This window comes from Myotis myotis, unplaced genomic scaffold (assembly GCF_014108235.1).
Source record: "Myotis myotis isolate mMyoMyo1 unplaced genomic scaffold, mMyoMyo1.p scaffold_m19_p_2, whole genome shotgun sequence".
NCBI classification, from domain to species: domain Eukaryota; kingdom Metazoa; phylum Chordata; class Mammalia; order Chiroptera; family Vespertilionidae; genus Myotis; species Myotis myotis.
Window position 1 is genome coordinate 199,359,904 of NW_023416324.1, and position 13,699 is coordinate 199,373,602.

A 13,699-nucleotide genomic window follows, 5' to 3' on the forward strand; every position below is an offset into this window, starting at 1 on the left:
GAATCATCAATGATGAGAGATAATCATTGATTGGCTACCTAATCCACACCCTGAACTGGGGATCAAGCCCACAACATAGGCATATGCCCTGATCAGGGATTGAACTATGCCCTACTGGTTCATAGGTTGATGCTCAACCACTGAGCCACCCTGGCTGGGCATATATATCTTGTAAAGGTTGCAGAAATAAGCAAACGTTTCTTTCCTAAGTCTGTGGCTTTTTTCTGATGAGGAAATTTAGAAGATTCTGTTTGCAGTTTATTATCAGGCAGTTATAAAATTACATTGAAGATTTTAAAGTATGAATAACAAAGGCAAGGCATAAAAATCTTACAGTCTAATACTAGGTTAGAAAATAAATCCTTTGGAGTAATGTGCTTTTATAATATTTCAGTTGCTTGAAGTAAAGGAATTAACTGGGATTATTTTGTCCTTTTTGAATATCAGAGTACAATATGACCAGAGTACCTTGGAACAGGAAGGAAAATTGAATTTTATGTCTCTGCACTCATGTTTATTTTATCCTTCATGTTATTCACACTTTATAACTACTGACATCAAGGAAAGGAACGGAGACTTGTGGCCATAGACACATCTCGTTGCATATAATAAGTGAGTTATTACATGATACTTGTTTAACTTTAAAAAGCACCGTTTTCCCCCTGAATTTGTTTTGTGGCATGGAATGGTGTCTTACCATCCTGAGATCATTATATTGATACATACATAAATATTCCTCTTACGCTATAATTTCATGAAATGTATTTTGTTTAGAACATTTCCTCCAAAGGTCTTAACTAATGTCCTATGCAAACAAGGCTCAATCAAGATGTGAGTCACTCTCTCTAAGATCAAATTTTCCTTGTAAATTATCCCAGTGCTTATGAAATAATGTATCTGGGGGGGGGGGGGTGTAGGGGGGGGAGGAGAAAAACTATGATTTTTCCTCCAGAATGGAAAATTAAGACAACAAATTCTAGTATTAACACTTCAGTTCCTCTTATTTGCTGGTTTTATCATATTAATATACTTTAAGACAGAGGTTCTCAACCTGTAGGTCACGACCCCTTTGGCGGTCAAACGACCCTTTCATAGGGGTCGCCTAAGACCATCCTGCATATCAGATATTTACATTATGATTCACAACAGTAGCAACATTACAGTTATGAAGTAGCAACGAAAATAATTTTATGGTTGGGTCACAACATGAGGAACTGTATTTAAAGGGCCAGAAGGTTGAGAACCACTGCTTTAAAGTTTCCTATTTAATCAACAGCAGCAAGACTAATAAACTTTAATATAGTTCTGTGGAATGATGATCAAAGTATGATAATTAAATGCCAGATGGCACAATGATCTCCCACAGTCTACTCACTTTTGTGATGTTTTTCTTGTTTTGGGTTTCCTGATAGGCACTTTGTGTTCTATAACTCTGAGGTTTTTGTCTTTGGTATCTCTTTCTAGTATTTTGTTAAAATCATTTACATCTAAATTCCCTAACAACCAAGCTCAAAGATTCCTTTCCCATTGTTGACTATCTTTATTCAATATGATTATTTACACTATAAACCATACAACAAAAAGGAGAGTTGACCCAATTCATGATCAATATAAAGGGATATATAAGCATCCTTGACCTTATTTTATTGCTTTGTTGCTCATTATTGTTACTCTTTACTTTAAATTTGCTTAAGAGTACAACTTCTAACAATAATACTTAATAATGTATGTAAAATCTGCTATTCAATTCTCACATAAAGTTATAGGAGAGTATGAATAAGAAAAACACAGGAGAATTTTGCCAAAACAATTTTATTTTACAGTCCAACCGATGATTAAATGCAAACTTGCTACTCTATCTAGCTTCTATTCTTCTTACACTGATTGAGGTATTATAACATCTAGGATTTTGAATTTATATGCCCAGATATTCCTGCTTGTCCGACTTCTTTCAATTTGTAAGTGGACAAACAAATAAATTCTTCTCATCCTCTTCCTTTTTATGTACTCTGAGTACACCACGTCTTCAAATCAGGGGCGGATCTGTGACCCGCTCTGGTTTATGTCCGAGTCCATCAAACTCTAACTGGCCTACAACTGCGTGTATAAGATGTTCTGTTCCACAGGCACCTCACTCTTTTCTGAATGAAAACACGAGTCCATTAGCACATCTCCTAAAGCACATAAGGGATTGAAAGTGGTGCCTCAGCTTATTCGTCAGCATCTCCCTGAAGTGATCCCCCACAAGGAAATAGAAGATGGGGTTGATGACACTGTTCAGGAAGGCCAAGGGCCTGGTCACAATGTATAAGGAGTGGATGATGGCCCTGGGGCATTTGGCCTCCTTCTCGTCCCACAGCCGTGAAATGATCCTCAGGTTCCGCATGACGTGGTAGGGAGTGAAAAGCACAGAGAAAATCACCATGGCCAATATGACTAAGTTGAGGGGCTTTTCAAAGGGCAGCGTGGCAGCCTGTAGCCTGGCTCTCTGCTTTAGGAAGATAGCAATCTTGAAATAAAAGAAGCACATCACAAAAAGAGGAATGAGGAACCCCAAGAAGGTAAGGCACATGCTGTAAATGATGCTGTATCTGGGCTCCCCAGAACTTGCATAATCTCTACATCTGGTTTTATTGCCACCTGTAACGGGATTTATAAAGAGAACCATGGGCACGAGCTCTAAGGTCACCAGAACCCAAATGGCCAAAGAGATTAAAACAGCAAACTCTTTCTTTTGCAGAAGGTGTTCTCGGAAAGGGTAATTCATGAGCAGGTAGCGATCAATGCTGATGAAAGTGAGGAAGAGGATGCTGGTGTAGAGGTTGGCATGAAGCATGTACCGGTTGCTGGTGCAGAGCACATCTCCATAGGTCCAGTTTTCAATGGCATAACTTTTGATCAGCAGGGGCAGTGTGCACAGAAAAGCGAAGTCAGAGATAGAGAGGTTAAAGAGATAGATGTTACTGCTATTCCAGTTCTTCAGACAGAAGAGGTAGCCAAAAACCACAAGGCTATTCCCAAGGACTCCCACAACGAACTCAATTCCATAAAAAATGGAAAGGTAGTACTTTCCTAGGGCAGCCTCTGCTGCCAGCCAGTTTTCACAAGATGCATTCCATGCCTAAAGGAGAGAGAGAAAATATAAGGATGAAACATGAGAGGATGGCTAAGGACATAATGGCACTTAACATAATAATAATTCTAAAAGAACGCTCAAAAAGTTGACTAAATGGAGAGTGGTTTACATTAGTAAGGAGTACACATGTATATGCATGTATATGTGACTAATGTTTCAAAAAATATTTATTAACTAGAGGCCCGGTGCACAAAAATTTGTGCACTCGGGGGGGAGGGGAGTGGGGTCCCTCAGCCCAGCCTGTGCCCTCTCACAGTCTGGGACCCCCCCTCGGGAGATAACGACCTGCTGGCTTAGGCCTGCTCCGGGTGGCAGAGGGCAGGCCCAATCCCTAGGTGCAGCCCCTGATCGGGCTCAGAGCAGGGCAGGTTGGGGAGTTGGGGCGCCGTCCCCTGTCATGCACAGAGCAGGGCGGATCAGGAGGTTGCGATGCCACCCTCAGTCACGCTCAGGGTAGGGCCGATTGGGGGGTTGGGGCACTGCCCTCTGTCACACTCAAGGCAGGGTTGATGGGGAGGTTGCGACGCCACCCCCTGTCAGGCACAGAGCAGGGCCAATCAGGGGGTTGGGGCGCTACCCCCTGTGACTTACAGAGCAGGGCCCATCAGAGGGGTGGGGCTTCTTACCCTGTCATGCACAGAGCAGGGTCGATCAGGGGGTTGGGGAGCTCCCCCCTGTCACGCACAGAGCAGGGCCCATCAGGGGGTTGAGGAGCTCCGCCCTGTCACGCACAGAGCAGGGCAGATCAGGGGGTTGAGGAGCTCTGCCCTGTCACTCACAGAGTAGGGCTGATAGGGGAGTTGGGGCACCGCCCCCTGTCATACACAGAGCAGGGTGGATCAGGGGGTTGGGGAGCTCCCCCCTATCAGGCACAGAGCAGGGCTGATCAGGGGCTTGGGGCGCCTTCCCCTGTCATGAACAGAGCAGGGAGGTTGTGGCCCCGCCCCCTGTCACACACAGAGCCGCAGGGTGGTCAGGGGGTTGGGGTGCTTCCCCCTGTCATGCTGATCCCTGTGCTGGAAGGCCTCGCGGCTCTGCTGATCCCGGTGCTGGGAAGCATATTACCTTTTACTATATAGGATAGAGGCCTGGTGCATGGGTGGGGGCCAACTGGTTTGCCCTGAAGGGTGTCCTGGATCAGGGTGGGGGTCCCCACTGGGGTGCCTGGGCAGCCTGGATGACGGGATGATGGCTGTTTGCAGCTGGTCACACACCCTTCAGGGTGGGGGTCTCCACTGGGGTGCCTGGCCAGTCTGGGTGAGGGGCTGAGGGCTGTTTTCAGGCTGTCAGGTGACTGAAGCTCCCAACCGCTCCTTTTTTTCTTTTTCTTTTTTATTCTGGGCCAGCTTTAGCTCTGGCTCCAGCTCTGAGGCCTCTGCTGCTGAAAGCAGGTATCTGGTTTGTTTGTGTTCTATAATCGAAACTCTGTATCAACTCCAGCTCTGAGATCCCAGCTCGCTGAAAGCAGGTTTCTGGGGTTTTGTTTAGCTTCTATATTTGTTACAATGTTTCAAATTGCCAGCTCAGAGGCCGGCAAGGCAGGCGGGGAACGTTGGAGTCCGCCGTCACTGAAGCAAGCAAGCCTCATTTTCGCTTCAAGCTGCCTGGCTGCCAGCCACCATCTTGGCTGGCAGTCAATTTGCATATCTCGCTGATTAGCCAATGGGAAGGGTAGCAGTCGTATGCCAATTACCATGTTTCTCTTTTATTAGATAGGATACCTTTGAACTGTGTGTTAGCCAGTGGGAATAACAACAATGAATGAAAGTTTCTAATTTCAAACAATTTATAATACCTTGAGAAGAATCAGAAATTGAAAAAAAAGTGCATATCATAAAAGGTGGGGGTTTATAGTTGTTCCTATGGAAAATAATACAATCCTATATAATAAAAGCCTAATATGCTAAGTGTCTGGTCATCCATTCAACCAATCAAAACATGATATGCTAATAATATGCTAAGGCCATTCAACCACTTGCTATGATGTGCACTGACTACTAGGGGGCAGACACTCTGACTGGTAGGTTAGTTTGCTGCTGGGGTCCAGCAGATCAGGACTGTGAGATGGGTAGGACACTCCCTGGAGTCCCCCCACAGTCCCTCCCCGGCTGGCCAACCTCCTGTGTCCCTCCCCAGCCCCAATTGTGCACCAGTGGGGTCCCTTGGTCTGTTCTGAGCCCTCTCCCAATCTGGGACCCCTCAGGAGATGTCAGAGAGCTGGCTTCAGCCCAATCACACAGGCCAGGCCCCCACTGGTGCATGAATTAGTGCATCGGGCCTCTAGTAACTAATAAATAATAATACAAAAAGAAACTCTGTGTTTCACATACTCACAACTGTAAACCTACTTTTGCCCCACCCTGAGTATGATAAAGAGTATTCCAGGCATTAGTAAAGGCATGTGCAAAGGCCGTGAGGTGGAAACACACATAGAGGATTTGAAAAGCTGCAAAGAGACCAATGAAAAGTGCAGTGAAGTGAGTGAAGACAGACGTTTCCAGGACCTACCATGTTCCCCAGCACACTGTAGTTGTCTGACAAGTTCTGCTGAGTTAAATTAGATTGAATCATAACCTAGAAGAGGAAACAAGGATTGTTATAACTCTAGTCTTGACATTTCAATAGCTCTTACTTTGTTTCTATATTGTTAAAGTATTATGCTTATTTTTATTAAATTCATAAAATGAAAATCCAGTTCTTACATCTAATAAAATACCTCCATCATAGCATCTTCGAAACTGGGGGTTATGAAAATAAGCAACCTGATTCATTCAACCCATATATATCTCGCTCACCTACCATGTTTTCTCTTGTAATGAGAACAGATTGTTTCTGGTTGAGTAGGGTACTTAAAGAACTCGAGTTTCTTAAAAATGTACTGAATTGCCATTATTAAATATTGAATCCTACTTATTTCTAGTGAGGAAAAAAGTAAGGTTAAAAATAAAATTTTCCAAAAATCTTTGTCATATAGAACTCTGTGTGCTAGTTGTTGCAACCAAATGATTCTTTCAATATAAGTATTTTGATAAATAGAGCAAAATAAGGTCAAACGACCTGAACTGGTTTTTTTTTTTTTTTCCTTTCTGGGAAACATGAAAACATTGAGCAGAATTCTCTATCGTGAAAGCTTCTGGAAAATTCATATCTTTTGTCAAATTTAAGTGGTCTACTTCAGTAAAAGATTGCTGGTGTTTTGTGAGTGTTTTATTTATGAAAACAATTCATGGAATTGTAGATATGACAAATTCAATATTTTGATGTTATTTTAATCACTCTTTAAAGTATTGTAAGTTCCTCTGAGCCTCTCCTCAAGTCTTTCCAGGGCAACCTGCCACTGAGTCCAACTCTAGACAAAGCTGGATAGGAACTTCTTTGGGCAGCAGGCACATGAACGCTGCTGAAGAACTGAGCAGGTTGGCTTATCTCCATCTTTGAGCATATCTGATTCTACTGCTCTCCTGCTTTCTCACATCTCCAGGAATATAGTACATTTCTCAATTTCATATCTTTCCCAATTTTTCAAACCACTTCTACCTACTCTCCCTACTCCTCATTAGCAGATGCTTTTGTCTTCGAGTTCCCTGAGGGAGAGCCCATTCATGGATGTCCACTCTCTGGTTCCGGCCTCTGCATCTGTCTTCTCCTTCCTTCCGGTGACAACAGAGAATGTCTATTCCTCTGGGCTTACTCCAGATCCAACTCATTCCCAAATTCTCAGGGATGTTAACTGTTATCAAAACTCTCTCTTTCCTGTCTCTTCAGCCTTCTTCTCCTGCTCAGCTACTTCTTTTCCATTGGCACATAAACACTCTCTCTTGTCTTAAAAATAAAGAGCAGACATTAACAATTCTCCTTGGTTTCAAAGGTTTCTCTCATTAGCTTGAATTACAACAAAGAGCTGTCTTCACTAATTGCTTTGATATCCTGACACCCCATTCCCTTTACTCCAATTGGCTTCTGACCCACCACACAACCAAAACAGCTTCCACCTTGCTCAACCCAATGGTCATTTATTCACTACTAGTCTTCTTTCTTGACTTCTCCGCTATTTTTTAATACCATGACTTCTGTAAACACTCTCTTCCTTTACCCTCTATAAAATGACAACTTCCTAATTTTTCTTCTTTTTGCTTTGTTCTTTGCAGGCTCTTTTTAAGCCTTCTTGACCTAAGTGTTTAATGTTGAGTTCCTTAAGGCTCAGTACTGAACTTCTTTATCTAGACACTGCATGAATGATCTCATCCACTTTCTAGCTTTAATGATCATCCATATATCAACTATCAAATGTATATCAAAGCCTGGACCTGTCTTATAAGTGTTAGTTATTTATACTTACTGCCACTGATACATTGCTTACAGGCACTTCTGCCTCCAGAAATCCTGTACTAAACTCTTCAACTTCCTTCCTGATATGTTATTCCCCTACCTAACTCCATCAATGACCTCACCATTTCCCCAGGCCATTTTACCTTAAAAATATAAAAACATCCTTGAAGTCACCTATAGCTTGCCTGCAATTACAAATAAACTACCAGGTTTCATAGTCTATAATGAATGGATATTTCTCAAATGCATTTCTATTGCTTCATCACCAACCTAGTCCTGGCCATCATCATCTCTATCTTGGATTATACCATATCTTCCTACAGTCTCCTCACATCTCTGTCCCCCCTTCAATCTGTCTTCAACATGACAGCTAAACGATATTTCAAAACTACAACTACTCTCCTCAACCAAAATGTTTAAATGACTTTCCACTGAAGGAATAAACTCCAAAACCTTTCATGGGGACCTCACAGCATGAACTGCCTCCTGTACTCCACTTCAGCCTCACCTAGCATGACTCACCTCCTTGCTCACCTTCCTTTCTGTTTCTGAGTGCACAGAGAAGACTACTCACATTCAGTGCATTGAATTTCTTTTCACTGACCTTCCCCACTGTGGTTCTTGCCCCATAACGTATTCTGTCTTCTATCTACACTTCTCTCAGATATCAGTGGGATTCCCAAGATAGCCTCTCTGACCCAGCAGTCTAAATTAGGTCCTCACATTTTATGCTCTCATTTTATACTGAGCTTCTTTTTAACACTTCCCTCAACTTTATCTTACTCATAGTGGATCTTCTAGACCTGGCACAGTGACTACCAGATAGTAGATGACCTATAAATGCTTGCAGAGTGGAGAGATAATATAAACACTTGACTGTTTAGAAAATATTTTTATAATATTTTCTCCATGATCAAATCTGTAGTAAGTCCACCAAATTAAGCCCATTGCACTAGCTACACTAATAAAAGAGAAACATGCAAATTAACCATCACTCCATCACTCTGCCACTCCGCTACACCCACCAGCCAATCAGAGTGACTATGTAAATTAACCCAACAAAGAGGGCAGTTAATTTGCATATTCAGGCACAGAGTGAAGACTAAAGACGACTGAAGATGACAGCGGCCACGAAGCTGGAGCGAGCAGGAGGGTTAGGTTGCTCCCGGCGACAGAGGAAGCCAAGCTTCCAGCCCGCCCTGGGTTCTGCTCAAGAAGTGGCAGCCCTGGCCTCTGCTCGAGGAGCTGGGGAAAAAAAAGGAGGGGCTGGGAGCAGCTGGAGTGGAAAAGCCAAGCCTTGCTGTTGCGACAGGACCAAAGGCCTGGGTCCCGGGTGCCAGAGGAAAACCGGTGCTGGCAGCCAGGGGAAGGAAGGCCTATTGCACGAATCTTCATGCAACAGGCCACTAGTTTTACTATAAAGGCTGACACTGCAAATAATATGACTAATATTCAAAAATGGCAATTGTAATAGTGGTAAGTGTGATTTAGATATACATTGGAAGAAAGAAAAATTTAATATATATTTTCTAGGATCACTTTTAAAAATGAGGGATAATTAAAGACTTAGTTTACATCTGAAATTAAGAAACATTAGAAAGTCAAGGGCATGTACCAAAGTATTAATAGTTTTATCAGTAGTGATAAAATTCCAAATAATTTTTATAGTGTGCATTCTCCTTTTGATTTATCTAGACTTTGTATTTTCTCCATATCAGCTTGTACTTAATAATATTAAAAATTCTTAGGAATACAAGAAAAAAGTTAAATTTTTTAAAAAAGTATTTTTTAAACAATAGGCTTTATTTTTTAGACTAAGTTTTGGTAAGTTTTCACTATCACTTCTAACTCTACTCATAGCTACTTTCAATTCCATAACTTCTAGATACTCACTTCCTTACCTTCTATGACTGGCAATCTCCTGTTGTCTTTTCTCTGTTTATAGACTTTTCTGTGGTCTAATCCTTGCTTGCCCAAGCTTTAAATGTAGCTCTTCAAAGCTCAGTTCTGGGCAACTTAGTTATTTTGGGAATACTTAAAAAAACTGGTGTACACACTCAAATGAATATTAAGACAATAGAAAGTTTTTAAGACAAAAAATTATTTGTCTCATTTTTCAGTTTCTTGTTTTTCTAGTTATAAGTCTTATTTTTCTCCCTAGTCAGTTCTTAAATGTACTAAACTGACTTATGTCAGTAGCTTACATGCAGCAGAAAAGTTTGACTGCTATGAAAGAAAAATACAGCTATAACTAGAAGGAAGATTACCAATAGCTAACACTCAGCCAAGTTGAAGCCATGGATTCTTCTGTTTGTGAGTTGTCCACTTGGATTGGAAATTAAGGAGAAAGCAGGGATAGAAAATATCAGGACTGAAATAAGAAAAATGAATGGCTCGTCAACTTTGACCTTTTTCTCAGAGTGGTTCCTTCATTCTTTTAAAAAACACACAACAAAAACATTTTATTATGTAACACTCACTCAGAAAATGCAGAGAGGCAAAAAGAAGAAATCAAAATTTCTGTAAACCAATGACTCCTAATTTTTGGATATCATCCTACTGTTTAATACTTATTTGAATTTATTTTTATAGAAATATGTTTTTCAATCTGTTTTTGATAGATTTATTTTATTTAAAAATATTATTCCTAAATTCATAATACTAATAAATTGTGGCTTTATAAATGTAAGTCTGTCTAATATTTGCAAACCAATTTAACCTTGCCAGGATCCTCAATTTCCAGGGTAATAGATTCCAAGTTTGATGATGCTTGTAGTTAAGTGTGTTCTTAGTGTGGCCATCACAATTCTACAAATTGATGAAATAAGCTGGTCCTTTAAGAAAAATTCCAAATTGAAGGGAAATTTCCTTATGAAAAATGAATATTCTCTCCCATTTTCTAGTGGTTGATTTTTAATTTTTAGAAAATAAAAATTGCTATAAATGATTTGGACAAATTATTTTTAACAGGTTTTTAGATATTGGCAATTAAAGTAAAATCTTTAATTATTTATTCAAAATTATACCTATACCTGTTAGAATTATTAAACTACAAGGAATATTAATTTCACTTACATAAGCAGTTCTTAATTTTAACTTGAGAATATCTTTCTTTCACTTTGATTATATTCAGCCTTTTAAAGGTGTATGCTTTTGAAACTTAAATTAAAAACATATTTGATAATTTAATAACTTTTAAATTGTTTTCCTTATATTCATCATAATATAGAACATTTATGAAATATTAATTCTTAACTGTTTTATTAAGCCAAATTTACACAGTAATATGTGTATATTTTTATGAAATTGATTTTTTTCATTAATAATCCATTTGAATAAAGAACATATTTACACTGAAAAGATATAATCATTTAATGTTGATGACTTGATGTATATTATATATTGCAGAAATTACACCAGAAGTCAAAGGATTAAAATGTTAAAGTATGATGTCAAATTGTGTTTTTTCTTAATTCCTTAAAAATAACTCACTAATTATAAAACATTTTGGAAGATATAATAGCAATGATTTCTGCAATTTTCCCTTTTTCCCTAGTGGGTTATATTCTTGAATAATGCAATTTTTACAAACACAATTGGTAAATTTTAGTATTTCGTCTAGCACATTATTTTCTATATATAATATATATATATGATATTTGTTTCATATGATTTAGAAACTTTACATATTTTTCAAATAGTTAAATTTATTCAAGTAATTCTCATTCTTTTTTTTATGAAATATAGTTACCAAAACATAAGCAAATACAATAAACCTCTTAGAAGAAAATGAATGTATTATTTGGCCACGTAAACAAGGCATTACATTTGTTAAAAAAATAAATGTAAAGGAAAAATATATGACTTCCTTTCAGTTTCTTTTGCTGCCCTACATGCACATATGAACAACAGTTCAGACAGTTCATTTAAACATTGCTTTAAACTTTAATTGCACACAAGCCACTTTTTAAAGAAACCCCTAACAAACGGCATTTATTTACTTTAAATACCTGGGCAACATGAGTTACATTACAACTTACCGTTCTGACAGAAAGTCCTAATCCCTTGACAGAAATTCTTTGCCAGCAACTTGATGCAGCTTCTGACCCAGTGCTGTGCCTCTAGACATAGTGAGAGCAGTGTGATTTGCGTATCATGCAGCCAAGATGAATAATTCAAAAGTCAAGGAACAACTTACTCAGTCAAACCTCCAAGCCAAGTTCAAGCAAGAGAACTTCCTGTAAAGTCCAGACACAAAACAAATTCATTTCACAAATCGCACTTGAAAAGACTGCCGTTGAAATATTTTTATTGTCTTTCGAAACAACAGAAAAGCATGTGTTATTTTTGTTTATTTGCATATTTAAAAGTTAGTACTGTTTATGTTGGGTATACAATTGCTTTTGCTTTTTAAAAACCAGTTTTTAAAAGACTGTATTGAGATATAACATACAGAACCATAAAATTCACCCATTATAAGTACATAATTCATGATTTATAGTAAATTCATAGTGTTGTACAACCATCACCACAATCTAACCTGCTTTTTTATGTTGTTGTTTTTTACTTTTATTGAATTTATCAGGGTGACGCTGGTTAACAAAATTATACAGGTTTCAGGTGCACAATTCTACAACACATTATCTGTACACTGTATTGTGTGTTCACCACCCCAAGCCAAGTCTCTGTCCATCACTCCATACCCTCCTCCACTCTCTTCATCCTCGGCAATGCCACACTGTTGTCCAAGTCCGTAAGTTTGTTTCCTCTTTGTTTTATATTTTGCTCAATCCCACCCTCCTCCCCCAGCCCACCCTCAGCTGTCAGCCTGCTCTCTATGTATGAGTCTGTCTCTATTTTGCTTGTTAGTTCATTCTGTTCTTTGGATTCTGCATATGAGTGAAATCATACGGTACTTGTCTTTCTCTGACTGGCTTATTTCAATTTGCATAATTGCAGCATTATTTACTATGAGCAAAATTTGGAAGGATTCCAAGTGTCCCATCAGTAGATAAGTGGATAAAAAAGCAGTGGTAGCCCAGCCAGTGAGGCTCAGGAGGTCATGGTTCAATTCCCTGTCAGGGCATGTGCCTAGGTTGCAGGCTCGATCCCCCATGTGGGGTGTGTAGGAGGCAGCCGATTAATGATTCTCTCTCATCATTGATGTTTCTGTCTTTCTCTCCCTCTCCCTATCTCTCTGAAATCAATAAAAAATAGTTTTTAAAAAAGGCAGTGGTACATTTACACAATGGAATACTACTTAGCCATAAGAAGAAGGGAAATCTTACCCTTTGTGACAGCGTATAGATGGACCTGGATAGCTTCTGCTTTTTTCCCCCCATTTTTAAAATTGATAATTTTTGGTGAATTCTATATTGGGCATATAATAACAAAATATCTGTTATCAACAATTTTGATGGAACTGTAAAGCAAAAACTATGGAAGCAAATCTGAATATATGTTCTGTCAGTGTCTTGGCAAAAGGGATACTAGGGTATTTCCCATTTTATTTTCTAGGATCAAAATCAAGAGACATTAAAAAATACATCAGGTGGCTAGAGATTAGGGAGAGAGGTGGTGTCTAAGCAAGATAACCTCAGCACCTGGAAATTCATACATTGGAGTCAGTGCTCTGCATAGCACCTGGAAGCTCATCACCGCAGTTTCAGACAGGAATCCCACCTGGCTTTTCTGAGGATTATGCTAGGTTTATATTCAAACAGACACTTGGTCTACTTGATGTGAACCATAGGGTCTATGCCGTGTCCCTAATTGTGCAGGCAGTAGTGATTTAATTTGAATGACACGAAAGTTGAGCATTGAGTTAGCAGGGACAGGCAAAAGCCCAAAAAGAACTCTGCAAATGATACAAGCTTGGTCTACGAAAGGAGCAGTAAAAATGGAGTGAACTGGTGGGATTTAAGACCAGTGGAAGTAAAACGTAAAGAGTGGGTGGGTAATAGGTTAGATGTATAGCATGAGGAAGAAGGCCTGATCAGGAAGTTTTTGGCTTTAGCACCTATGCAGATCAGGCGCCAGTAATAAAGATATAAGTGATTTGGTTATGAAAGAGCTTTTTCATGAACTCCACATCTTCAAATGCTTCACCCCCTCTGTAACACGATAACATTTTAACTTAGAGTCATTCTAATTATATTACTTTTGTGTATATTATTATACTTGAGCAAAGGTTAGCTTTATCTTATAGTTACAAAACAGAAAATAAGGCTTTGC

General features: G+C 39.3%; 1 protein-coding gene across 1 annotated transcript; it reads right to left on the reverse strand.

Moving 5' to 3' along the window:
* Positions 1 to 1,796: 1,796 nt before the first annotated feature.
* Positions 1,797 to 11,779, reverse strand: SUCNR1 (succinate receptor 1). The gene is made up of 3 exons (XM_036352567.1): positions 11,506 to 11,779; positions 5,645 to 5,710; positions 1,797 to 3,121 (listed from the first exon to the last, which is right to left on the reverse strand). Exons 2-3 carry the CDS (start codon positions 5,705 to 5,707, stop codon positions 2,132 to 2,134), a joined length of 1,053 nt encoding a protein of 350 aa, XP_036208460.1. The 5' UTR covers positions 5,708 to 5,710; positions 11,506 to 11,779; the 3' UTR covers positions 1,797 to 2,131.
* Positions 11,780 to 13,699: the final 1,920 nt, after the last annotated feature.

What these genes read in the sequence shown, in the direction of transcription:
- SUCNR1 (XM_036352567.1), bottom strand. Translation starts at nt 5,707, where the DNA reads ATGATTCAATCTAATTTAACTCAGCAGAACTTGTCAGACAACTACAGT. An exon ending in ACAGTGTGCTGGGGAACATG is followed by an intron (nt 3,122 to 5,644) that starts GTAGGTCCTGGA and finishes TCTCTCCTTTAG; the next exon opens with GCATGGAATGCATCTTGTGA.